The sequence below is a fragment of the Mobula hypostoma genome, chromosome 5, assembly GCF_963921235.1.
Source record: "Mobula hypostoma chromosome 5, sMobHyp1.1, whole genome shotgun sequence".
NCBI lineage: Eukaryota > Metazoa > Chordata > Chondrichthyes > Myliobatiformes > Myliobatidae > Mobula > Mobula hypostoma.
Genome location: NC_086101.1, coordinates 23,566,509 through 23,593,983, shown reverse-complemented (window position 1 = coordinate 23,593,983; position 27,475 = coordinate 23,566,509). Strand labels below are relative to the sequence as shown.

General features: G+C 44.7%; 1 protein-coding gene across 1 annotated transcript in view; it reads left to right on the top strand.

The window, feature by feature from the left end:
• Window positions 1-27,475, top strand: part of LOC134347289 (uncharacterized) — an 86,223-nt gene that overhangs the window by 17,322 nt on the left and 41,426 nt on the right. The window contains exons 5-13 of the mRNA XM_063049688.1: window positions 103-204; window positions 7,503-7,544; window positions 8,923-9,036; window positions 11,169-11,243; window positions 13,354-13,476; window positions 17,028-17,086; window positions 21,788-21,931; window positions 23,936-24,023; window positions 24,671-25,051. Coding sequence (XP_062905758.1) covers window positions 103-204; window positions 7,503-7,544; window positions 8,923-9,036; window positions 11,169-11,243; window positions 13,354-13,476; window positions 17,028-17,086; window positions 21,788-21,931; window positions 23,936-24,023; window positions 24,671-25,051 — 1,128 coding nt within the window. The remainder of the gene's footprint in view (window positions 1-102; window positions 205-7,502; window positions 7,545-8,922; window positions 9,037-11,168; window positions 11,244-13,353; window positions 13,477-17,027; window positions 17,087-21,787; window positions 21,932-23,935; window positions 24,024-24,670; window positions 25,052-27,475) is intronic.

The window sequence follows — 27,475 nt, the reverse complement described above, 5'->3', positions numbered from 1 at the left end:
TCAAGCTCTGTTACCTGGGACATTTGTCCATTGATGCATGTGTCAAATCATTTATATCATTTGGCTATCAAATGTTTTAAATTTATTTTTATTTTTGAAAAGGTTCTCAGATGTTCAGAATTTGGTTGAAGTGCAAAGCTGCCTGTAATATTGTCCTCATCAATTGTTTTATCTTTTCCTGGATCATCATCACTACTCGTTTAGGTACGTTATCCAATAAACTTGTATGAAAATAATGAACTCAGTTCTCTGCAGGGTGGTTGGAATGCATTGACCATCTCAGTCAGTACATTGTAAGATGCTTTATCAGGACCACCAGCATCTGCAGTTCTCAGCCCCACAACTGGGTGCAGGGAAACCTGCTGGAGGTTCAGACAGTAATGGCCAAACATCAACAGTTCAGAACCACCAGAAACACAGCACAGGCCAGTTGAACACATACAGATCAGATAAATCACCGGAGGGCACATAGGTAAACAGGACTAAGTGATCGGCTTCTGGAAAGCATTTCATAAAATCCCTGATAGATCATATCATATCGATCCCTTATACCATAAAATCCCAAGGAAGGGATGGTGTTGCAACAACTTGTACATAGAGCATAAAACCTATGAAATAGGAGCAGGAGTAGGCCATCTGGCTGTCGAGCTTGTCCGCCATTCATTCAGATCATGGCTGATCTGGCCGTGGACTCCACCTACCTGCCTTTTCCCCATAACCCTTAATTCCCCTACTATGCAAAAATCTATCCAATCATGTCTTAAATATATTTACTGTGGTAGCCTCCAATGCTTCATTGGGCAGAGAATTCCACAGATTCACCACTTTCTAGGAAAAGCACCAGAGGAAACAACTATCCTGCCTCTATCTTATCTATCCCTTTCATAATTGTATATGGTTTTATAAGATCTCCTCCTCATTCTTCTGAATTCCAGCAAGTACAGTCCCAGGTAACTCAATCTCCCCTCATAGTCTAGCCCCTCATCTCTGGAATCAACGTCCTCTGCACCACCTCCAAAACCAGTATATCCTTCCTCAAGTAAAGGAGACCTGAGCTGCACACATACTCTAGGTGTGGCCTCACCAGTACCCTGTACAGTTGCAGCATAACCTCCCTGCTTTTAAATTTAATCCCTCTGGCAATGAAGGCCAATATTCCATTTGCCTTCTTGATAGCCTGCTGCACCTGCAAACCAATCTTTTGTGATTCATGCACAAGCTCTCCCAAGTCCCTCTGCACAGCAGCATGCTGTAATCTTTTACCATTTAAATAATAATCTGATCCTCAATTTTTTTCTTCCAAAATGGATGACCTCGCATTTACCAACATTGTATTCCATCTGCCAGACCCTTACCCACTCACTTAACCTATCTATATCTCTCTGCAGACTGTCCGTATCTTCTGCACAATTTGCTTTTCCACTCAATTTAGTGTCGTCAGCAAACTTAGATGCATTGCACTTGGTCCCCTCTTGCAGATTGTTAATGTATGTTGTGAACAGTTGCAGGCCCAACACCGACCTCTGCAGCACACTGCCCACCACTGATTGCCAACCAGAGTAACACCCATGTATCCCAACTATCTGCTTTCTATTAGTTAACCAATCCTCTATCCATGCTAATACATCACATCCAACTCTATGCATCCTTATCTTATGGATGTCTGTTATGTGGCATCTTATTGAGTGCCTTCTGGAAATCCAAGTTAATGATGTCCATCTGTTCCTCTCAATCCACTGCGCTTATTACATTCCTGTCTATTAGCTCCTGTCTAATAATGTTAAAATTTGCCTTCACCCAAGTTCATATTTTCCTATAAGGTCCAGACTTAAAATAATTTATAACTTGATATGTAAGTGGTTGTGATCACGAATGCTAAAATGGTCTCCTATGCTGTAAAACGTTAGACATCTGTCTGGGCTCATTTCGCAAACAAGGTTCAGTGTGGTCCCTCCTCTCATGGGACTAGTCACAAACTGTTTCAAGAATCCCTACTAAATGCACTGAAGAAATTCTGCCTTTGGCAGTTGTACTTTTGAACATCTATATGACCTGTCATTTTTGTGGTATCCTGAAGGATTCACCGAACTGGACTCTTGAGAATGCAAGGACGCGTTGGCCATTGCTGGAGCGGATTTGGGCTGACAGCAAGAAATGAATTGATGTTTGGCTGATTTAAGTGTCAAGACAGATTAAAAAGATCAAGGCTTCAACGATGAGGGCAAAGGACGAATCAGTGTTCAGCTGTGCGAGATTTATTTGCCTCTAAATCTGCAGCTGTGGCCTGCAGTCATTGGCAATTGCCTCAGCATTGAATACTCTGTGACTGTGGCCTGTAGTCATCAAGCTCCTGGACTAGGTTCAGTCACCTCCGCGCTGAACTGGCTCCACAGATATGGATGAATTTTCAGGGATTTTGAATCAATATACTTTAAACTTTGAACCCTATCTGAGTGATAGAGCTCCACCCATATTGCCTCAGTGAGTAAGCCCTCCAATATGTCCTCTCTGAGTGCAGCTGAGTATTAATGCAAAACCTCCACCACTTTTACATCCCTCTCTATCTCATTTCAAACATCAAAGCCCAGGAATGTTGAGATACCAGTCCTGTCCCTCTTACAATCAAGTCCTGTAACAAACAGAACATCATAATTCCATGTACTGATCCAGGCTCTAAGCCAGGTCAGCATGTTGTAATCCCACACTGGAGCCCATGCAGAGTCAGTTAGTTCAGTCAAGTAGACAAAGTTGGCAGGACTGGGCAGATGTTGGTACATTTCCTGCCATGTGCAAGAATGATTCCAGGAATGAAAGGGTTACTGTATGAGGAATGTCTGGCAGCTCTTGGGCTGTATTCCCTGGAGTTCAGGAGAATGAGGGGGGTATCTCATAGAAACATTCCGAATGTTAAAAGGCCTGAGCAGATAAGATACGGTAAAGTAGTTTCCCACGGTAGGGGAGCCTAGGACAAATGGGTATGACTTCAAGATTGAAGAACGTCCATTTCGAACAGAGACACAGAGAAATTACTTTAGTCAGAGGGTCGTAAATCTGTGGAATTTGTTGCCACGAGCAGCTGTGGAGCCCAAGTTATTGGGTGCATTTAAGGCAGAGATAGATTGGTTCTTGATTAGCCAGGGCATCAAAGGGTATGCGGAGAAGGCAGGGGAGTGGCGATGACTGGAAGAGTTGGATCAGCCCATGATTAAATGGTGGAGTAGACTCGATGGGCTGAATGGCCTACTTCTGCTCCTAGATCTTATGGTCTTATAAGTGGAATAGTTTGGTTGTTTGCAACAATAGGCAGCTGTTATGGTTATTTATTTGGTGAATTGCTTCATGTTTACTTATTTGAATTTATTTTTAAGTACAGGCCTTTCCACCATGGGAACTGTAACTCTTGTCTTGTCAACTATTCTGCCAATTGCGATCAGTTTAATTCTGCTACATTGGTCCAGAAAGATGACTTTTGGCAAAGGTATCTGTTATTGTATTTTTACACTTATGTATCAACTCCAGTCACATCTCCAAGGAATTTTAGACTCACTTTAATAAAAACAAGATAGAAAAGAAGAAAGACTGAATAATCCTCACCTCCACTGACTCCTCTGGATCCCTGTGACCTGTGGGATGAACTTGTCCAACATTTTTCCTAGTTTTGAAATTCTGATTTACAGTGTCATCACAGCTGGAATGATTCTGGAGTCACCTCTGATCTGACTCCAGAGGGGTCTTTAGAAAAAGTGGTCTAGAGATGAACGTGTCTCAGCTCATTGGTGTTTAATGCATGGTGTTGTCAAATTTCAGCATCATATCAGGTTGGTGTAAAGGATCCCAATGATGGTGAGGTGAGGAGTGAGTATTTGGGGCCTTTCTCATCCTTGATACATTTGGGTGTGGGAAGGCCTCTCCTTCAGGTTGTCAGTAATCTTGCTTGGATATTTGCAATTTTGTTTTCAACAGCACCTTCTAATCAATTAATGCAAGGGGAACACAAACTTCTCCCTCTTCCTCTTCAAGTTATAAACCATTCAAAGTTCAAAATTTTGACATTCCTTCCTCATGGCCTAATTCTTACCAGTCCTGGCTAAGTTCACTTTGAGAATGTTAGCCGCACAGACTATAGTTATCCAAGAATACTACCAGTAGCTACTGGTGTTTGTAGTGTGACTGTTCTCTGCTGATTCACAGACTAATTACCAAATGAAGTCTGTCACCGAGAGGCAGGAATCAGGAAAAGGGCAGATGACCCCAGGTTTGGTCAGGGAGTTGTGTATTAAAGAAGAGCTTAATGGATCAGGGAGAGATAGAGAGCTTTAGTGGGGGTAAATTCAAGATAAGAAACAAGACAGCTCAAAGCACAAAGTGATGAAGATGAGGTTGTCTCAGGCTGACAGGAGGAAAGGGAAGCAGAAATACAGAAAACTTGTAGACTGAGAGAGACAGGGAGCTGAAATGTAAAGTCAGAGTGTTCTGAAAGAACAGATCAACATTTTAATATTGAGCCATTGTCTGAGGGAGAACCATGTGGCGCAGTAAATTGGGTACATTACGATCAGCAGGGAAGAGATACTGAGCACATTGTCAGAGCTTCCGTCTGCCGAGTCCCAGATCGAGATGACTTCATCCTGGGGTGTAAAAGAATGAGTTAGAGATATAGTTTATGAATCAGTATTAATTTTCTCAAGTTGGCTTGTTTGGGAGAAGGTTCCATTCGATTTGAAATCCATTTGCCACTCCTCAGCCCTTTTCCCTAAATGGTCAAAATCCCCTTGCAACCTATGATAATCTTCTTCACTATCAACAACAACACCTAATTTTGTGTCATCCACAAACTTAATGATCAAGCCTTTTGCATTTGCATCCAAATCACTGGTAAAAGTATCAAACAACAAGAGTCCCAACACTGATACCTGCAGTACACCACTGGTCACCAGCTTCCATTAGGAGAAACAATTTTCAACTACCACACTCTGCTTTCTATCCCTGACCCAATTTTGAATCCCCTGAATCCCACTGGCCCTGGATCCATAGAACTTAAACTTCCAGACCCTCCTACCATGCAGGATCATGTCAAAATTGATAACATTCATTGTCCTATCTACACTTTTGGCTTCTTCTTCAAAAAGAAACTCTGAGTGATTCATCAAACATGAATTCCCATACTTTAAAGCTATTGTGTCTTCTCCAAATCGGACTTTGTCTAATCAAATCCTGGTAGATCCTGTCCCTCAGAATTCCCTCCAGTAACATCCCACCGCTGATGTCAGGCTGACCAGGATGTAGTTCCCTGGCTTGTCCTTGCTGCCCTTCTTGAACAATAGACCAATAGTAGCCATCTTCCAGTCTTCGGGAATTTCTCCTCTGACTAACGATGAAACAAATATCTCTTCAAGGACCTTCTTCTCTAGCCTGCACAAAGTCCAAAGATGCATTTGCTCAGTCCCTGGGGCTTTCCTAAATAGATTTAAAGCTGAAGTAGACAGATTCATGATGAGTGAGGAGTTGAAAGGTTATTGGAGGTAGGATGGTTTTGTTGTTAGGTTCGTTATGTACACGCAACCCTGAGGAAAGTATCGGTTACATGCATGCAACACTAAAAGTATCAGCAGCATAGAACACACCTGGAGTCTGTTTTTGATGTTAAAATCTACTATCTTTATTAGTAACTACAACATATAGTAACTTAACCAGGTGATCAAATGTTAGCAGTGTTATGCATATATAGGCGTATAGATAAATTTCCCAAACTTATTCAAGCTCAGTTGGCAAGATTTCCAGTCTTACGATGGTATGTAAGAAAGTTCAGTTCAATCTTCAGGTTAATTAATATGAGATATTAGTAATCCAAAGGCAAATGTTGTGAGAAGGCAATTACGTTGATATTCCACAGATTCCATGACAGCAATACAAAATAACAATAGCAGTAGTTTTTATTCTCTGAAGTTGTTCCACTCCACATACGAAGTATCACCAACAGTAGCTTATCACAAAGGGCCACCCAGGCAAAGGTAGACACACCAGTAGATTCCATACAGATACCCCAAACACACAACGTGATAGCCACTTATCCAGTTCCACAACATACGAAATAACTCCAACAGTGATTTGCCACAGGTGTGCCTTCTTCCATGAACTACCACACCCAGACAAAGGTAAACACACACATGGTATTCACAAAGGTTTTCCCTTCACCAGAGAACCCACTCCTGTGGATTAACTATGTGACAATCACACTTTTGTATTCAAATGGAAACAATCTCACCCTTACGGGCTACATGGAGAGAGTCCAACAGTGACCTCTTTATCACTAGGTTTCTTCTGTTTCAAACCTTTCTCTCCCCTCCTCTTTCTTGGCAAACTTCTTCTGGTTGCAGCTCTCGTGAGAGTCGTTTATCAATAGTCTGGATCGATCTCAACTCAGCCCTTTTGGGCTACTGGAAGTTTAAATCAGCGACCTCACTCACTGGTGTCTTTCATTGATCGAAACCATCTCGACTCTGAACTGTGCGTGTCTGTAAGAGGATCATCTGACCTTGCTTATTCAAAGCAATCCATGAGAAACCATAAACATTCATTGTCCATCAAATAACTCCATCTTTCTCACCATAGTAACCATGCAATTTTGCAGTCAGCAGAAATCCAACAGTGTCCAAAAGTTAGTCTCATTCTCTTGGTGCTTCAAAGTGACAGTCCACAAAAAAAAATGAACCCTGGGGTTATATAACAAGGTTACAGTCAAACTAGCCTTGATCTTACTGAATTGTGCTTCAGGCTCGATGGGCCTCTACCTGCTGCCAGATCATATGTGTGACTCCGCAAGACATGGAGTGAGATAACGTGGGTAACGTTTTGGATGAGCAGGTGAGGGCATTAAATACAAGGCAGGTCAGGAGAGAATTTAAATGGTCATATCTGAGGTAACAAATGGAAGACTGTTTAACCCTCTGGTAGAGGAACTGCAGAGGTAACATGGCCATGTTGTTCTGGGAGTTCCTGATGTTGGGTCAGTCCCAGGACCATTTAGTTTTACTGTCACAGTTCTGAACTTGGAAAGCACAGTTAACAATTACTGACCCTCATCTTTGATCACTCTTAACTACCCCAACAGCAACCATAGATTCTGTTGGTGCTGATTTTTCTTTCCCATTCCCCCCATACCCTCCTTTGAATCAACTGACCCTCTGTTTTAGTTTTGTTAGTTAAGTAAGTGTGGTGTAGATTTCCCAGACTTGTATGTGGACCCTGGGATGTTCTGGTCCCAATCTCCACCAGTACGATCAGGCATATGGAGCTATGCCATGGGTTAAATATGTCCCATTGAATGACCTGAGGAGCTAAATGCCGACTCTCGTGCCAATGTTCTGCATAGCTGTAATAAAAACTGACTGAGCTGGGATTGTTCTCCAAGTCAGGCGGCATCTGGGGAGGGTGGTGTTTCTAATTGATAAGCTTTAGTTAGACTTGGAAATTTTAAAGATAAGAAAATCTTTTCATTGCAGAAGAAGATGAGGGGAACCAAGGGAACAAGAGGAAAGTGTGTGGTAAGTGGGGATCAAGAGAATTTTTGGGTTTTGGTCAAAGCACAGCTGGTAATTGTAGCCCCAGTAACAGAGTGACTTCTGTGACTCTCAGAGTTCATCATTTAATTACAATATTATAATGGTCCATAGTGACATCACAGTGTCTGCTCATGGATATGCCAACAGTTTATTGTCACTGGGTTAGTATCTTGGAATCCTGAGCCAGCATCATCATGAGAACAACAGAGGTTCCAGTGGGAGGCTCACCATCCCCCTGTCAGGGTAAACGGACAGGGAATCTCTGTGGCTTTACCAGCATCACCCACATTCTCAGAACCTGTGTTGAGGAAGTGTTGCACATTGAGAGATCTCCACTTTTGGATGAGACATTAAGTCAGAATCCCATCTGCCTTGTTCGGAAACATCCTTCCATGTTATTTCCAAAAGAGCAGAGGATTTCTTCCCAGTATCAGAAAAAACTAATTCTGTCAACCAACATCACAAAGCTAGCTTTTACTTGACTGTTTGTTCAGCCTTACTCAGTACAAACTGTGAGTCTCATTCCCTCCAACAGTGACTGCACTTAAAGTACTTCATTGTCTGGACCAGAGACTGCTGAAAGATGCTGTGAGATTACAGGTTCTGTTTCTCACGTGGAGAAGTTCACTCTGCCCCCTGCTCACAGGAGTTGGCTGAATTTTTCGGTTCCTGTGTGACATCATTGAAACGATATGAAGAATGTAAAGAGCTGTCAGACACTCTCCTGTTCCTGGTACGATGCAACATCAGACCCTGATATCTGAAATAAAGTAGCTGGTGACAATCAGTCTGATGTGCAGGTGTCAGTCAGCTGTCTGGGCATCAAACTGCCCTTCACAAGGAGGCTTTCTCTCCTCAATGGGTTAACATCTGACCCCAGTTATTGGTAAATGAGACAGAGACTGATATGACTGAGGTTGAGAGTTTCAGTGACTTTCCAGTGAAATTGTGGGGACATCCCCATTAGAATTGTCACGGACGTTGAGAGAATCAAATCCTGGATCATGTGTGTGCTGGTCACAGTGCAGTGAACTCCTCAAGGTGTGGGCATTGCAACACCAGAAGGAGCAGCTGGTGCAGAATATTGGCAGGAGGTGACCTGGGAAGATTGGACAGCTGATCAGGATTGTGAATTGTCTGTTCTAGTTTGGAACAACAGTTAAGCATCTTGTTTTCCCACCTTAGAGGACATGCAGTCAATTGATTTAGAGTCAGTAAGACAGGGCAGAGGTTGGCACATGCCTGACCTGCAGGATGAAAGTGGAACAGTTTGGTTGTTTGCAACATTGGGCAGTTGTTATGGTAATTTCTCTGGTGAATTGTTACATGTTTTCTTACTTGAATTTAATTTAACTTGCAGGTGATTCCATCAAGGACGCTTTAATAGTTGCCTTGCAGTTCGTTGGCCTGATGTTGCCATTGGTGAATGTTATGATAATGGTGTACTTGATGTACAAGAAGATTTTTTATGCAGGTATGTGACTGTATAATTTACCTTTCCGTATAAACTCCAGTCATCTCTCCAAGTAATTTGCAACTAATTTTAACAAATACATTAATGAAATGAAAAACTTGAGTAATTATCCCCCCCGTCACAGACCCACCCCCTCTGACTCACTGTGACCTGTGGGATGAAACTGGCATAATTTTTCACCCAGTTGCGAAGTGTTGCATCACGGTGATACAATTTCTTGCTTGTCTCCAGAGAGATCTTTAGAAGAGGTCAGCTTGAGAGGAAGCTGTCTAAGCTGTCTGGTGTTTGACACGTGGTATTGTTCAACTTCAAAATGAAATCAGCTGAGGAATGAGAGACAGAATCCCCTTTATCCCAGTGATGGTGAGCTGTCTGCATGATAGGTATCCCTCTGATCCTAAATAGAACATGGTGTTGGGAGGCCTCTCACCGATCTTTCCTGGATACTTGCAATAGTTTTGTTTTCAACAGCACCTTTCAGTTAGTCAGCACAAGGGAACACATTCCCCCTCTTCCTCTCCAAGTTGTAAACTATCCAGGGTTCAAAATATTGACATTCCTTCCTCATGGTCTAATTCAAGCAAGGCCTGGCTAAGTTCAGTTTAAGATCTACTTCACCATACAGACTAAAGTTGTCCAAGAGTAGAATTAATGTTTGTACAGTGAGCACCCCCGGCTGTTTCACAGGCAAATTACTAAATGAAGTCCGTCACCAAGCCAAGTAAAGCAAGATAAGAGCAGATGACCACAGGCTTGGTCAGACAGTGTGGTATCAAAGAAAAGCTTGAAGGATTAAGGAAAGGTGGTGAGTTTTAGTGGGGTAAATTCAGAGATAAAGATCAATTTGCTGAAAGCACAAAGATCAAGCTTGCTGAGAAGGAGAGGATTAGAACAGAAATATAAAGTTTTATAGACTGCAGAGAGGAAGTGGGGAAGTGAGTTGGAAAGTCAAAGAGGTTTCTGAAAGTATTGATGAGCATTGAGCTGTAATCTGAGTGAGAACCAGTGTAGGGCAACAAACCTGAGAAAGTTACAAACACCAACGAAGAAACACTGAGTCAATTGTTGGAGCTGTCATCTGACAAGGTGGATAGACTTCATTCTGGAGTCTGAAAGAGGCAGCTAATGACATACTTCATGAAGCGATTTAAATGTTCTCCCTATTCTGAAAGTTTCCATTAAACTGGACAACAGCAAATGTGATTGTTTTGTACAAACATAACAAGAAACGAAAGGAGAGTATGGGTGATGGTGATGTGTGGGAGTACCTGTGGATGTCAGACTTGGAAAAGAGATGGGGTAGAATATAGAGACAGATACAATTTTCAGTACTGGAGTGATGGGTAACATTTCGAAGGGTTGATCCAGAGGGCAGGTTGAAGGAGGGAAGCTACAGAGACAGATGTATGATCTCGATCACAAACATCATGGCATCCTGATAAGTTGCTGCAAAGTTAAAGGATGGAACTAAGGCATTATTTTTATACTCAGAATAATCTTTCAACAAGCAATTTGGTAGAGGTTGGAACTGATTTACAATGGTCTGATATCCCATCCACTGGATGTATACACGGACAAACTACAGAGTACCTGTCATTTCCACATGGGATGCCTGTGGATCAGTAAGTTATCAAATGTAGTGTTTCCAGAGGGAACCAGAAGATGCTTTTGGTCCCTCCCTGGTCTCTCCACTTGTTGCCAGTGTGTGAGAACCTCCTTCAGTCCAATGCTTGAATGTCTGGTCCAGTTCTGAGCTGGTTGATTGCCTTATGTTAGGACACTGAATATCACAATGAACCTGACCAAGCCCGGGTTCATCTCTGTTCACTGCAGCACTTCACTGATGCAAGTTTTGAATAAGTTGTGTAGATTGTAACTCAGGGAGATTACTACCATCAGGGAGGAGGCGCAGGAGCCTGAACATTTTAGGAACAGCCTCTTCCCCCAAAATCATCAGATTTCTGTGTAGTCCGTGAAGCCATGAAGACGACTTCACTATTTTTTGCTCTTTTTCACTACTATGTGTCTTATGTATTGCACTGTACTGTTGCAACAGAACAACAAATTTCACAACATTTGTCAGTGACAATAAACCTGATTCTGAGATTTCACATGGTTTTCTTTTTTTTTAGAATTGGTGTTCTCTCAAACTTGTATCTTTAAACTGGTATTCTCAATTGGCATTTCTATCAGCTCTTTGATTCCAGGTAAGTGCTCGAACATTATTCTGTATTTACATGAAATGATGTACTTGGTACTGAGCAGAGGGATAAATGAAGTGTCTCTGTCAGAATATTGTGAGCTGCTTCATCTGGACCACAAACACATACATTCCTTGGCCCCACAGCTGAGGACTGGGAAACCTGCTGGAGGTTTAAAATAGCTGAATGTCCATTTTAGTTTAAATCTCTGTTCAGAACAGCTGGCCACACAAAATTTCAGACAAGTATAGACAAGTTATGGAAGGCCAGATTGCGTTACTGACCATCCAGAAGATATTTAATAAAACAAGTTGAATCTCATGGAATGGAAGCCATGTTAGAGTACAGTGTGAGGATAATTTGCAGGGTCTCAAGTTAGCAGGATTTGACTGATGGAAGAATTGAATAGTAGCATCACAATTTCCACCAATTTGAACAAGATTCCACCACCAGGCACATATTGAAGAGATTGCTGTCAACACAATTCCCTGATCTGCTCTTCTGTCCCTCCTATCCTCTCCTATGCAGCCAGAGAAGATGCAGGCCTTGCCACTTGGCCTCTTCCCTTCTCACCATTCAGGGACACAGACAGTCCTTCCAGGTGAAGTAGTGATTCACTGGCACTTCTTCCAATTAACAGGACTGCATTTGGTGTTCACAATGTGGTCTCCTCTACATCGGAAAAACCAAATGCAAATTGGATAATCAGTTTGCAGTGCCCATGTGTTCAGGTTGAAGGGCCAACACTGAGCTCCCTCTTGTCTGTGACTTTAATTATTCATCACATTCTCACTCTTACCCTTCTGTCTGTGGCCTCCTGCAATGTTATCAGCCCAATGCCTTACTTTGACTTGTTCATGGAGTTCAAAACAGGAAAGTGTGAGATGAAGCACTTGAGTAAGAAGACTGTAAATGGAGAGGAATTGTAAATGAGTGAATTGCAGAGGGATCAATATGTTCTTGTAAAGGAATCAAAAGATCTGGTGCAGCATGTAACTAGGAACAGGAGTGACGTATTAACCTTAACTGCAAGGGATTTGGAGTTTAGAAATGGGAAAATATTGTTACAGTTATGCAGAGTGTTGGGGAGTCCACTTGGTCCTGTGCACAGTTCTGGTCCCCTTGTTTCAGAACAATTGCACAAACCATAAGGGTAATTCCTGGGATTAGTGGCTTTTCCCACCACATGTAGTTGGGAAGTATTTAAAGAAGAGATGAATAAATATTTGAAAGATTGAGGAATTCAGGATTGTGTGGAACTGGAACAGAAGAGGAGATGAGGACTGGGGCAGATCAGCTCCAATTGTATTGAACGGTGGGGCAGGTTTAAGGAGCTGAGTGACCGACTCCCCTCTTATCTTCTTGTGTTTTTTTTATATTCTTGTGAAAGAACTACGGATTATGGTCTTTAGCGCAAGAGATTCTGGAGATACTGGAAATCCCGAGAAACACACAAAAATGCTGGAGGAACTCAACAGGTCTGACAGCATCTATGGAAAGAAATAAGGAGTTGATGTTTCGGTCTACCCTTCGTCAGGACTAGAAAGAAAGGAGAAAGAATCCAGAATAGGAAGCTGGGGAGAGTGGAAGGAGTACAGGTTAGAAGGTAATGGGTGAAGCCATGTGATGGGGAAGGTAGGTGTTTTGGGGAGTGAGTGAAGAGAGAAGCTGAGAGGTGACAGGTGGAAAAGGCAAATGCTGACAAATGAATCCAATGGGACAAGAGAGTGGTCCATGAGAGGAAGGGATGGAGGAGGGGCAGGGGCTTCTGATGGGGGAACTCATCAAAATTTGGCCATCTCAACACCAGCAGGAGCACCCAGTGCAGAATATAGGCAGCAGGTAACAGGGAAATACTGACTGAGGAAGAGTGAGTAAGTAAGTCTACTCTTGTGCAGTGTAACATTTCAGTGGCTTGTTAACCCAGCACAGCAGGTAGAGTCAGTTGGTGCAGAGCAGAAGTCACAGGTTGACAAGACTGGGCAGAGATTAGCACATCCCTTCCCTGCAGGAGGTAAGGGGAACAAACTGGTTGTGGCAACAGTTGGCAGCTCTCTTGCTCATTTTTTCTGGTGTTTGTTGCACGTTTGCTTATTGAATGTATTTGTAATTGCAGGTTTTTACAGCAAGGACACTGTCACATTTGCTGCAACAATCACAGTGGTAGTGTTGCTTCCAGTGGTTTTTATTTCTTTGGTGATTCTTTGGTACAGAAGTAAGTATTATTGTCCACACTTGCGTTTAAATTTCAGTCATCCCTCCAAGGAAATTGCAGCTAATTTTAAAAGAAAAATCACACGCCCACCACTCTGGGTCCCTGAGACACGAGAGATGAAATTACCCTGTATTTTTGCCCAGTTGTGGAGTGGTGTTTCACAGTGACACCACTGCTGGAACGATTCCAGAGTCACCTCTGACCTGGTGTCTGAGACTGTACTTGAGGGTAAAATGTCTCAACTCAATCGTGTTACACACATTATGTTGTCAAAGGTGCTGTGACTCGTGATGTAGAGGTGAGGAGTGAGGGACCACTCCTCACTGCGCACACGTGGCTCCTCCATGGAGAGAGTTAAGGGCACCGAGTTTCTGGTCATTCACATAGCAGTTGATCTCACCTCAACATCTCCTCTTTGGTCAAGAAAGCACAGCAGCATTTCCATTCCTTGAGAAGGTTGAGGCAACGCACCCCCATCCCCACAATAAACAATTTTAACAAGAGCACAATCGGGAGTGTCCTGACCAGCTGCATCACTGTCTGGTACGGCAATCGGAAGGCATCTGACCATAAGCCCCTACACAGGATTGTGAGAATTGCTGAGAGCATCATTGGGGTCTATCTTTCACCCATTAGGTATATTTATCAGGAGTGTTACATACATGGGGCCTTAACGTTGTAAGTGATCCCTCCCATCCGTCCAACAATCTTTTTGATCCCCTACCATCAGGCAGGAGGTTCCACAGCATTAGGGCAAGAAGTGTTAGGATGAGAAGCAGCTTCTTCGCTCAGACCATAAGACTACTGTACTTCCTGCCAGTACCCAGATCTCATCATTTATGAAGCACCAGTAGTGTTATACTGTTTACTTTGCACTTGTATGTGCATCTTGGTATTTGTAGTTTACTTGTGATAATATTACTTTGTGTTACACATGTGAGTTATATGTACTGGATTGTTCACCTTCATCCAGTGGAAAGTTGTCTCATTTGGCGGTATACATGTATATGATTAAATGACAATAAAGTTGATCTTGATCTTGAAAGTTAGCCATTAATCCAGATTAAGGTGAGGTGAGAGAGTGGTAAAACTCCACCTCATGACATGGCTGTTAGCAAGGTTTTGTTAAAATTCCTCATGGAACTAAATGTCCAAGAAAGGATGGTGTTGTCTTAAAAGGGAGAATGCAAACACTGAGGATCAAAGGGAGTTTCAGTGTCTGAAGGGCCATGTGAGGTGAGTAAAGCAGTAACAGTCCCTTGCTTTTTAAGGTGCATGTCAATGATTTGAACTTGAATTGAGGAACACAATCAGGAAGTTTCCTGTTAATCCCCATATTATCAGTTAGGTTGACAGTGAAGAAGAAAGGTCTGGGTCACAGGAAGATATCACCAGTCTCCTTGGATACACAAAAGAGGAAATGGAATTCAGTCTGGAAATGTTTACAGCAGTGGTTTTGGAGAGGGCAAACTAGGCAAAGGAACAAACAGTAAACAGAAGACGAAGGCATGGAGGGGAACTGACAACTCTCAGTGTTCATGGGCACGCATCCCAGAAGGGAGCAAGTCAGGTGCAAAAAGTAAAGAAGCCTCACTGTTTACTCTCGTTGGCCAGTGTAGAATACAAAAGTATGTTTGTGTAGCAGAACTATGTGAAGGTTATTAGTTAGGCCACATCTGGAGCAGTGCATTCAGTTCTGGTCACCACTCTACAGAAAGTACCAAACAAGGTGCAGAGGAGAATTATGACAATGTTATCAGTGCTGGAGAACTCTAGGTATGCGGAGAGGCAGTCCAGGCTGAGGTTAGCTTTGAAATAAATGAGACTGAAATACAGGAAAGTGTTAACAGCTTTTGACAGATTTGGAGTACTGTGTGTAATAACGGTCTCTCTGATATTGGAAGGATGTCATGAAACTGGAGAGGATGAAATAAGGTTTCTGATGATAGTACGGGGATGGGGGGTGGAATTGGGTTATAAGGAGAGGCTGGATAAACTAGGATATTTATCCCTCCAGTGTAGAGGTGAAGGGATGAGAGAGGTTCAAGATTAATAAATTCACAAGGAGCACAGATAAATGAATTGCCAATTTTTTTCCCTCAGGGTAAGAGAGCCCAGTACTGGAGGGCATAGGCTAAAAGTGAGAAGAGAAAGATTTAAAAGTGACCTGAGGGACAACTTGCTTTTCACAGACATGGCAATGAACTGCCAGAGGTAAGGGGTTGAGGGAGATACAGAAGTTACAATGTTTAGGCGTTTGGACAATTACATGGAAAGACAAGGTTTAGGGAGATGTGGGTCAAACACAGGTGAGCTCACTTAGAGAACCCATTGGGATGAAGGGCCATTTTCCATAGCTGTTTCAATTAGCAGAAGGATTAGAGAAGGATTCAAATGTTTTTGACCCATTGTTGTGAGACCTGGAACTGGAAGCATAAACCACCAGGCAAGGACAGGAACACAGTTAGTCGAGCTGGTGTCTCACAGCTCCAGTGAGCTGGGTTCAATCCTGACCTCTGGTCCTGTCCACATGGAGACTGTACACTCTCCCCATGACTGCCTGGGTTTCCTCCCATATCCCAAAGGTGGGTTGCTGGGTTACCTGGTTTCTGTCAATTGCAGCAGCATAAGTGTGGTAGACTTGATGTGGATGTGGAGAGAAATGGTTTCAAGGAGAAGTAATCAGGAATGGACAGCTGAGTGAACTGGCATAGACGGGCAGAATGGCCTCCTTCCATGTGGTAAGGAAAGTGGGGTCTTGCCTTTTGTTTTGTGCACAGAGCTGGTGATGGGAGATGTGAAAGGGTGAGGAACAATACCTGAGGAGAGGGAACTATTCACAATGGCATTAACATTGGAACCAGGAGAACCATTGGAATCTGGATGAGCCCGTTGGTGATGAACAGGATCTAACAGAAGGAGGGTTGAGCATGAAAAAGAAATGGATAGAATCCAGACTCAATGCAATTTCAACACCAGGACATCGAGGGACTTTTGGGAGGGTTGGTCCAGTGGGCAAAGGGAAGTAGGGAAACTACAGGGGCAGATGCACAGTCTGAATCCCAGCCATTCATGGGTTCAGTGCACATTGTTAGAATATTTCAGCATGGTGAATTGTGGAAACAGTGGTGAATTAGAGGTTCTCTTTGCATTTCTGCATAGTCTTTGAATAAACAATTGGTGAAGTAGAGCAGGACCTGATGATGCTGAATAGGGTGCAGCTAGATCTGACGATGGACGTTTAAAGCCATTTTTCACTAAGGACACACCCACACTTGCATCTCTCATTTGAGGGAGTGCACATGGAGGCTCTACCACAGCAGACACTCAGATGACGGATTAATGTCGGTTTTCACAAAGAAAATGAAGTGAGGCATTTTATGTTTAATAACCCATAACACATTTTATTGAACTTCGAAAACCTACACACAAAAACTTGCTAAAACTCTTTATAAAATAACGTCATCACGTCAGACCAGCCTCTTAAAGTGAAACCCTAACTCATTGTCAGTAGTTGTGAATTATGTATATTTCTCCCAATTACGTTAACTTAACTGCGCCCCCCCCCGCCCCAGAATTCACTAAAACCAGCATTGACAGCCTACCTAGAGCTGAGATGAGCCACCCAGCTCGGGTCCTTTGTTCCATGGGTGGAGAAATAGCAGATGCCTCGGGCTCATCCAGAGGTGTGTTGACACGTTCATGGTCATGTTGTGATAGCAGGGGCATGGCAGCAGAATCCTCCAGATCTTGGTGGCTTGGTTTAAGGTGACCTACTGAAATATGTTCAGGTACCTCATCTCTTATCTATGGGTAAAAGTCTTTTCTCCCTGATTCAAAGCGTGGAACAGACTATCGTAAGGGTGCCCAAGAGGATGCTGGTGTGCATCATGGCAGGCAAAAACAAATGAGGCAGAATCTCGGTCAACAGGAGCCCAAGAGTGCTGTATGATGGGAGGGAGGAGTAGGTGGAAAGGAATTCTGTCTTTAAAGAGACTGAACCCTCGCAAGGCAGAAGGTCCCAATGGAGTTCCTGGTAAAGCTCTGAAAACCTGTGCCAACCAACTAATGAGAGTAGTCAAGGAGATTTTCAAGCTCTCATTGCTATGGGCGGAAGTTCCCATTTGCTTCAAAAAGGCAACAATTGTACCAGTGCCTAAGAAGAATAATGTGAGCTGACTTAATGACTATTCCCTGGTAGTGCTCACATCTACAGTGATGAAATGCTTTGAGAGATGGGTTATGACTAGATTGAACTCCTGCCTCAGAAAGGACCTGGACCCATTGCAATTTGCCTATCGCCACTATAGGGCAACAGCAGATGCAATCTCAATGGCTCTTCACATGGCTTTAGACCACCGAGACAACACAAACACTTAATACCATCATTCCCACAATCCTGATTGAGAAGCTGTAGAACCTGGGCCACTGTACCTCCCTCTGCAATTGGATCCTCGTCTTCCTAACAGGAAGACCACAATCTGTGTGGATTGGTGATAATATATCCTCCTTGCTGATGATCAACGCTGGTCACATTAATGGCGTCAGGAATGAAATCACCTGCCACTCGTAACGGCTGCAGGTATACCGACACTGCCGTGGATGACTGCACATCCTCTTTTGGAGCAATTCTGAGCCCCAGCAGGACCCACAGAGAAATTCATGCCAACACTCATCAGTCAGGGAAGCCCTCAGAGCAGCCTTTAAGGAGTGGTGAAACTGCTTACATAAGGCTGGACTACGGGTGATACACCATGGTGTGATGTAGCCTTACACCGAGGTTCTAAGCCATCACAGCCCAGAGGTCAGATGAAATATCAGATGGGGTGCCAATGAGTAAAGGTTCGAACCTCTGGTCAAGATGGCGCTGACAAACAATGATTCCTCGGGTGACATCCTCCTGATAGAAAAAATATTTCCAATTATTTCACCTTTTCTCCATCTTCTGCTTGTTTTTCTTGTCTTGATTGTGTTATGGAAAGATCCAAGAACACAAGCTGACTCATGGAACAACTCCATCTCGAAGCAGCAAGGAAGATTGAAGCATCAAGGTGAATCTGGAGAGTTCAGCAGCCACACTGGCAGTGTTCAGCCCTGGATCGGCAGTCATCCTTTATGGAAGGACTGAGCTTGTGCTACTGCTCTCCTTGAATCCAGACAACTAAGTTTCTGCTATTCTGAGGTTTATGTGATTATTGGACTGTACTTTATATTGGTTTCCTGTAGCTTTTTTTCTTGTGGCTGATTGGCAGGTGGGTGATCTGTTAACTTTTAGCTTGTAGGAGGTCACATCTGGGGGTTTGGTTCTACTGTCAGTGCTCTTTTCTGTGACTGATGGAGTCGGGTTCTGTTATTGTCACTGTTTTTTTTCTGTGAGACAGGGTCAGGGACTGCTACTGTTTCTGTTTTTCTCTGTGAATGAGGGGGTCGGGGACTGTTACTGTCACTGTTTTCTTTTGTTGCAGGGAAGGGGCAATTTTGGGGTCTGCATGTTTTGTTTCTTTTTCATGTCTTGGGGGGGTCAATTCTGGGGTCTGTGAGTTTTGTTCCTTTTCTTTTTCATGCCGGGGGAGTTGATGTCTTTTCTTTCAACAACAACCATGGTCTTTCTGTATTTAATGGCTATCTGGAGAAGACAAATAACAGGGTTGTATTGTATATGCATACTTTGACAATAAAATGATCTTTTGAACTTTTGAACAGCTGAGCCACATCGGCAGCCTTCATCGTTGTTAGAGGAATGACATCTGGCCACCCAGAGGTATGGCCCACCATGGTATGAAGGTGCATGAAACCACGGGAGGGGGAAAGTGGACACCAAAGTCCACTTTGACATGGTCAAACCATCGGTCTCGGATCTCATAAGGTGCCAATTGTGCCTGAACATGACGGTTGATTTTTGCCTGTTGGCACTCCATACAGTCTGCAGTCTAAACTCGCACATCCTTTCTGACGCTGTGCCAAACAAACTTCCGTCCATCATTTTTTGTGAGGCCTTCCAGCCTGGATTGGAGAGGCCATGTATAGAGTCAAAGATCGTCTGTCTCCAGTGTACGGGCACAACAGAAATTGCTATGGGTGCATTGGGGTGTGCTGGTAGGGTTGCATTAGAAAGAGCTCGTTTGGTAGCATCAAATGCCCTGGTCACGTCCGCTGACCAGTCAAGCACTTGATTAGGGCTATTGCCTTTAAGCTCACTATAGAGGAGGAGCATAATTTCAGCAGCTCGTGGAATGAAGCAGTGATAGAAATTTACCATACCTAAAAATTCCTGTTGCTTTTTGGAGTGCTGGACAGTGGGAAATCCATAATTGCGGCTACTTTTGATGGGAGATGAGATCTGTGTTCGGAGTTGGATGCACTGGCGACAAGAATGTCATCCAGGTAAACAAAAAGGAAATCTAAACCTTTTAATACAGAGTCCATCAGCCGATGGAAAGCCTGTGCTGCATTTGTCAGCCCAAACGCCACACACAGAATCAGAAAGAGGCCAAATAGGGTTATCACGGCTGTTTTGTGAATGTCCTTCGAGCATACAGGCATCAGGTAGTAGCCCCTAACTAGATCGACTGTGGAAAAAATCAACTTTCAGACGAAATGAGCTGAAAAGTCTTGAATGCGCGTGACTGGGTAACAATCGGGGGTCATGGCCTCGGTTAGGCGTCGGTAATCACCACGTGGGTGGCAACCACCATTGGACTTAGGGACCATATGGAGGGGCATATTTCCCCTTTCTCCAATTAAACGCTTTCCTAACTTGTCTGTTCCTATCCCTCTCCAATGTTATGGTAAAGGAGATAGAATTGTGATTGCTATCTCCAAAATGCTCTCCCACTGAGAGATCCGACACCTGACCTGGTTCATTTCCCAATACCAGATCAAGTACAGCCTCTGCTCTTGTAGGTTTATCTACATATTGTGTCAAGAAACCTTCCTGAACACACCTAACAAACTCCACACCATCAAAACCCCATGCTCCAGAGCGATGCCAATCGATACTTGAGAAATTAAAATCTCCCACCAGAACAACCCTTTTATTATTACACCTTCCCAGAATCTGTCTCCCTATCTGTTCCTCGATGTCCCTCCTTGTCCCTGAGCCATCCAAGTCTCTGTAAAGGCCACAACATCATAGCTCCAAGTTCTGATCCACGCTCTAAACTAATCCCCTCTGTTCATAATAATCTTTGCATTAAAATGGGCACATCTCAAACTATCGGTTTGAGCGAATCCCTTCTCTATCACCTGCCTATCCTCCCTCTCGCACTGTCTCCAAGCTTTTTCTATTTGTGAGCCAACCGCCTCTTCCTCTGTTTCTTCAGTTCGGTTCCCACCCCCAGTAGTTCTGGTTTAAACTCTCCCCAATAGCCTTTGCAAACCTCCCAGCCAGGATATTGGTCCCCCTGGGATTCAAGTGCAACCCGTCCTTTTTGTACAGGTCACACCTGCCCCAAAAGTGGCCCCAATGATCCAGGAATCTGAATCCCTGCCCCCTGTTCCGATCCCTCAGCCACGCATTTATCCTCCACCTCACTCTATTCCTATACTCGCTGTCGCGTAGTACAGCCAATAATCCCGAGATTATTACCTTTGAGGTCCTGTTTCTCAACTTCCTTCCTAACTCCCTGTAGTCTGTTTTCAGGACTTCCTCCATTTTCCTACCTATGTCGTTGGTGCCAATATGTACCACGACCGCTGGCTGTTCTCCCTCCCACTTCAGGATATCGTGGACGCGATCAGAAACGTCCCGGACCCTGGCACCTGTGAGGCAAACTACCATCCGTGTTTCCTTCCTGCGTCCACATAATCATCTGTCTGACCCCCTAAGTATAGAGTCCCCTATCACTGCGGCCATCCTCTTCCTTTCCCTACCCTTCTGAGCCACAGGGCCAGACTCTGTGCCAGGGGCACTGTTGCATCCCCCATCACAAGCTTCACGTTGTCATCACCTTCCGCATCGGAAACCGGAAAAGGAACTGTGATCGTGAAATATATTTAACTTGCCAACGAGATACAGGGTGACAACTTTTAATGCGCAGTTTAAATTCCTCTGTGCGCGGGTAGCAAAAGATGTGAGTGCGCACACATATCAGAGGGAACATTGCGCAGTGTTTAGATCTGTTCTCTTTTGTTTTGTGGACCCTCCAGCTTGTTATTTTGCAGTTTTGAAATAAAATATCGGTCATTTTCCACTGCTCTGCATCTACTGACAAAGGTGATTAGGAACACCGATACCCGCAGTTCCCTTTCATATCGCTCCCGACCTTCTTTCTGAAACTTAGAGCAGCTCCCTCATAATCACTGGGTCTGAACCCTGGAATTTCTGCCCCAAAAGCACTGTGAGGTCACCTTCACCACAAAAACTGCGACGGTTCAAGCAGGCCGCTCACTCCCGCCTTCTCAAAGGCGTGAACTGCTGGCCTTGACGGCGACGCCCGGTCCAACAAAACTGGCCACGTCGCCGGATCTTCTGAACTCAGTGAGTTCGAAGTGTTAAGAAACACAGAGAACACGTGAGACGAGCTCAGCAGGTCAGGCAGCATCTATTGAGAGAAATAAAGCGACGAGTTGCGGACCGAGGACTCGATGAAAGATCTCGGCCAGAAACGTCGGGAATTTAGCTCCTCGTGTGATCACCCATAACGGTGATGTCAAGGAGAAGGTTCTAGACAAAGACCGCAATGGTGGAGCTGGCGGAAGATGATGACACACCACAACGACAGTGAAAGCGGTGGAAGGCCGCAGCAGTGAAGGGTCCCGGTCACTGGACCCTGACCCTGATCTGTGAAGGACCGTGTGTTAGCTGCCCGTGGATCGGCCTCCCCACGTTAAACAAAGTCACACTCAGGCGTTCTCCATGATGGGAATGAACCCTAACATCCCGGAGACAACCCCTCAGGGAACATCATGTTCTAAGTTCAAAGTAAATGAATTATTAAGGTATATATATGTCACCATAAACAATCCTGAAATTCATTTTACTGCGGGCTCTGACAGTGAAATACAACGAAACACAATAGAATCGACGAAAAATCGCGCACAGCAAAGACGGACAAACAATCAGTGTGCAAAAGACAACTAATTGTTCAAATACAAAAATAAAAACTCCGAAATAATAATAGTAAATAAATAAATAAGCAATAAATATCGAGAACATTATTTTAAAAGTCCTTGAAGGTGAGTCCATAGGTTGTGGGAATAGTGTGGGGTGAGTGAAGCTGAGTGAAGTTATCCCCTCTGTTTCACGAGCCTGATGGATAACTGTTCCTCATCCCGGTAATATGGGACCTGAGGCTGCTTTACCTCCCTCCTGATGGCAGCAGCGAGAGGAGTACGTGGCCTTTCCCTCCAACATGATGGCATGATTTCTCCTTCCAATAAATTAATCCCCCCATTACTATATTCCCTTAACTGACCTTTAACCTCATCACCCTCCTATTACTTGCCCCTGGGTTCCCTCCTCCTTCTCTTTCTCCTATGGCCCACTCTCCTCTGCTATCAGATTCCTTCTTATCCGGCCCTTCATCTTTCCTACCCAGCTGGCTTCACCTTTCAACTTCCAGCCAGACTCCTTCCCCTCCTCCCATCTTCTACTTCCGGCATCTTCCCCCTTCCTTCTCAGTCCTGAAGAACGATCTTGGCCCGAAATGTCGACAGTTTATTCATTTCCATAGAGGCTGCCTGACCTGTTGAGTTCCTGCAGCATTTTGTGTTCGATGCTGGTTGATTGAAGCTGTTTTCCTGCGACAGGCGGAATTGCGAAGCCCCGTACATTTCACTCTTGGGGAAGGCTATTGCCGAGTTGTATAAATGGTTTTAGCTTCAACAAACCTGAGCACGTCTGTCCCACACTGACACTGTCGGCTGTTCTCTCGGCACCTATTCAGTGAGTGACGGGAACAAGGGACACTGCAAAGTCTAAGCCTTTCCCAACGATCATTGTAGACGGGGCCAAGGGTAAACACAAGAGATTACGAGATACTGGAAACCCAGAGTAACACAGACAAAATGCTGGAGGAACTCATCAGCAGGCCAGGCAGCATTTATGGAGAGGAATAGGAGTCGACGATTCGGGCAGACCTTTTATTTTGATGGCTCTGGGCCTGTACTCACTGGAATTTGGAAGAACGAGGTGAGATCTCATTGAAACATGTGCAATGTTGGAAGGCGTGAAGAGTGTGGATGTGGAGAGAATATATCCTGTAGTAGGGGAGTCTAGGATCTGAGGGCACAGTCTTAGAATACATGGACCTCCTCTTAGAGCAGAATTGAGGAGGAATTTATGTAGCCGTGTATCTGTGGTGTTGGTCCCGACACTCCCCACAGGTTAAAACAATAACCATCAAAGGGTTAATGTTGGGTTGTTGAGGCCGGAACCCCACCCGCTCCCGGGACCCGAGTCTGGGTGAGCATCACTGCGGAGTTGTGAAACTCACTGACAGTGGCTGAACATTCGCCCCGTGAACTCAACGTCCCTCAACAGTTTAACACAGCCCGCAGCACCATGCGGTTCACAGAGGCCCCTGGAGTGTGCGGTCTCGCTATTTTCACTTACCTCTCTGCTGTTACCGGTGAGAATCCCCACGGTTAGCCATCACGATTCTGCCTTACAGCGTTTATTTGGGTTGTAGGCGGGTCAGAGGAATTATCTGGGATAATCCGTCCGTTCAGTGAACCAGATCTATAACTCCCGCGTGTTCAGCATTTGGGTTCTGTTTGGAAACTGGGTTTGTGTCAATAACCTAACGACAGGTACGTTTCCGCCCGCGCTGTCTGATTCCAATCAGAACCGCTGTTGGCTGAATCAGAACTGTCCGGGTCATCCCGGGGCAGGAATGCGGCCGGTTCTCCCCGGGATGGACCCGCTCCTGTTCCTCAACCTCCCAACCCCGGCGCTGTCCACCAGTCAGTGTATAACGGTGACGGGAAGGTACAGAATTATCGCGCCTGCTGGTCCTTCTCCGGGGACCGGTGGATCGTAACACTGGATGTCCCGGACTGGGACTGTTGTTGGGGAACAGCTCAGACTCAGTGAGCCGGAGAGCAGACAGATCCCGCATTACCCCCAGCGGGTGCAAGGACATGTGGCGGTGGTTAGATATGTGACATACTGGCAGGTTTTGCTTCAGTTAGTAACACTCTGCAGCTCAACAATACATGTCTTTGTTGTTTAAATGTCGCCACTTTATATTATAACAATTCCCATCTCCACCTTTAGCCGCCCTAACACTGAGGGTGCATCAGGACAGAGTGAATGGAACCGCCGGCCAGTCCGTGCTCCTGCCCGTCTCTTACACAGTCCCGGACCCACACGGGTATCTGCGGATCACATGGACCGGAGGCGGGAACGCTAGTGTTTGTATAGAATATACATGCTTCTCAGGGCAAGAATGTCACCTCAGTGACAGGAGATCACACATCACTGTCTCCGAAACGTGTAAACACCGGGCGCTGCTTTTCCCGGAGAACGCTTCACTGTTACTGAGAGACCTGCAGATCAACGACAGTGGGATTTATGAATTATCCATTAGCGACTCTACGGGGACGGAAAATGGAAGCTTGGTGTTAACAGTTCGATTTGATGGAACAACTTCCCAGGGTAAGATCGTTCGTCCGTTATGTGCCGTGCTGTATGACGTGGGCGATCACGATCTTTCAATGACCATGATTGTTCGTGACAATTTTTTCAACAGAACGGGGTTTCCTTTGCCATTTTCTGGGCAGTGTCTTTATAAGACGGGTGACCCCTGCCATTACCAGTAATCTTCAGAGATTATCTGCCTGGTGTCAGTGGTCGCGTAACCAGGACTTGTGATATGCACCGTCTGCTCGTACGACCACCCACCACCTGCTCCCCTGGCTTCACATGCCCCTCATCCGTGGTTAAGCAGGTGCGACACTTTGCCCAAGGGTGACCTGCAGGCGAGCGGGGGGAAGCAGCGCCTTACACCTCCTCTGGTAGAGACGTATCCCCACCCCGACACACACAGGTTTTTAAATCTCCGGGTAAGATTGAGTTTGAAAAACAAAATGTTGGAAACGTTTGGCAGGTTAGGCAGCATCTGTGGAGAGAGAAACAGGTGACGTTTCTGGTCAAAGGCCCTTCGCCAGAAGTCAATATTAAGCCGCAAAGGGGGCGAGGGTGGATCGGATGGGACAAAGGACGTTCTAGAGTTCCAACAGTCCGCTCTCTGAGACAGAAATGGACACTGAGGCACTGGCAGCAGATGGAGAGTTCAGCAGCTTATTGGGCTCGAAATTATTAAATTAAAATGATGCAAAAAGATGAGGGAGGCGGGTGGGCGAGGTCGCTCGGGAAAGGGGAGAGGAAGAATTTAAACTATAGATGATGAGGATGCGGCGGGCGGAGGGGTTCTGGGGGGAGTTGGGACTTGTCAGTGTGAAAAGTGAAGAGGCAAAGAAAACCCAGGAGCGGCCTTGTTGAGGTTTCCAGTCGTTCTCTTCAGAAAGGAAGGGACACGTTGTCTGTGTCAGCACCGAATGTTACGGAGGATAAAGTGGAACTGTGGACCACGACAGCACTGAGACAGGTTGTTGTAGAGAGAGGTCAGAGATATGCATGTATGAGCGGAGTGAGCATGGATCTCAGCATGGGACAGGAATACTGCAAGGAGAAAGTTCAAAGTAAATTTATTATCAAAGGACGCGTATGTTACCAGATACTACCCTCAGATTCGCTTCCTTACAGGCATCAGAACAAAGAAGTACAATAGAATCAATGATAAACTGCCCACAAAGTCTGCCAACCAATTGCAAAAGAAGGAAAACTGTGTAAATAACAAAAAAAAGACAATAGACAATAGGTGCAGTAGGCCGTTCAGCCCTTCGAGACAGCACCGCCAATCATTGTGATCATGGCTGATCATCCACAATCAGTACCCCGTTTCTGCCTTTTCCCCATATCCCTTGACTCCGCTATCATTAAGAGCTCTATCTAACTCTTCCTTGAAAGCATCCAGAGAATTGGCCTCCACAGCCCTCTGAGGCACAGCATTCCACAGATCCACAACGCTCTGGGTGAAAAAGTTTTTCCTCAACTCCATTCTAAATGGCCTACCCCTTATTCTCAAACTGTGGCCTCTGGTTCTGGACTCCCCCAACACTGGGAACATGTTTCCTGCCTCCAGCGTGTCCAATCTCTTAATAATCTTATATGTTTCAATCAGATCCCCCCCATCCTTCCAAATTCCAGTGTATACAAGCGCAGTCGCTCCAATCTTTCAACATATGACAGTCCCACCATCCTGGGAATTAACCTCGTGAACCTACGCTGCACTCCCTCAATAGCAAGAATGTCCTTCCTCAAATTTGGAGACCAAAACTGTATTCAATACTCCAGGTGTGTTCTCACCAGGGTCCTGTACAACTGCAGTATAACCTCTTTGCTCCTACACTCAATTCCCCTTGTTATGAAGGCCAACATGCCTTTAGCTTTCTTCACTGCCTGCTGTACCTGCATGCTTACTTTCAGTGACTGATGAACAAGGACACCTAGAGTGCGTTGTACTTCCCTTTTTCCTAACTTGATACCATTCAGATAGTAATCTGCTTTCTTGTTCTTGCCACCAAAGTGGATAACCTCACATTTATCCACATTAAACTGCATCTGCCATGCATCTGCCCACTCACCTAACCTGTCCAAGTCATCCTGCATTATCAGAACATCCTCCGCACATTTCACACTGCCACCCAGCTTTGTGTCATCTGCGAATTTGCCAATGTTACTTTTAATCCTTTCATCTAAATCGTTAATGTATGTTGTAAATAGCTGCGGTTCCAAATAAACATATAAATAAATTGTTAATAAACAAACAAAAATACTGGGACCATGAGTTGTAGAGTCCTTGTAAGTGAGTCCACAGGTCGCTGGGTAGTCGGAACACACCCGTGATCCAGGGTGGTTCTGAAATGTAAAGGGTCGATATTCAGTTGGAATTCACATGGGATCAGTTGGAGCTGAACGCATTTGCAAAGAAGAGAGATGTTACTGGGTGAAGACACA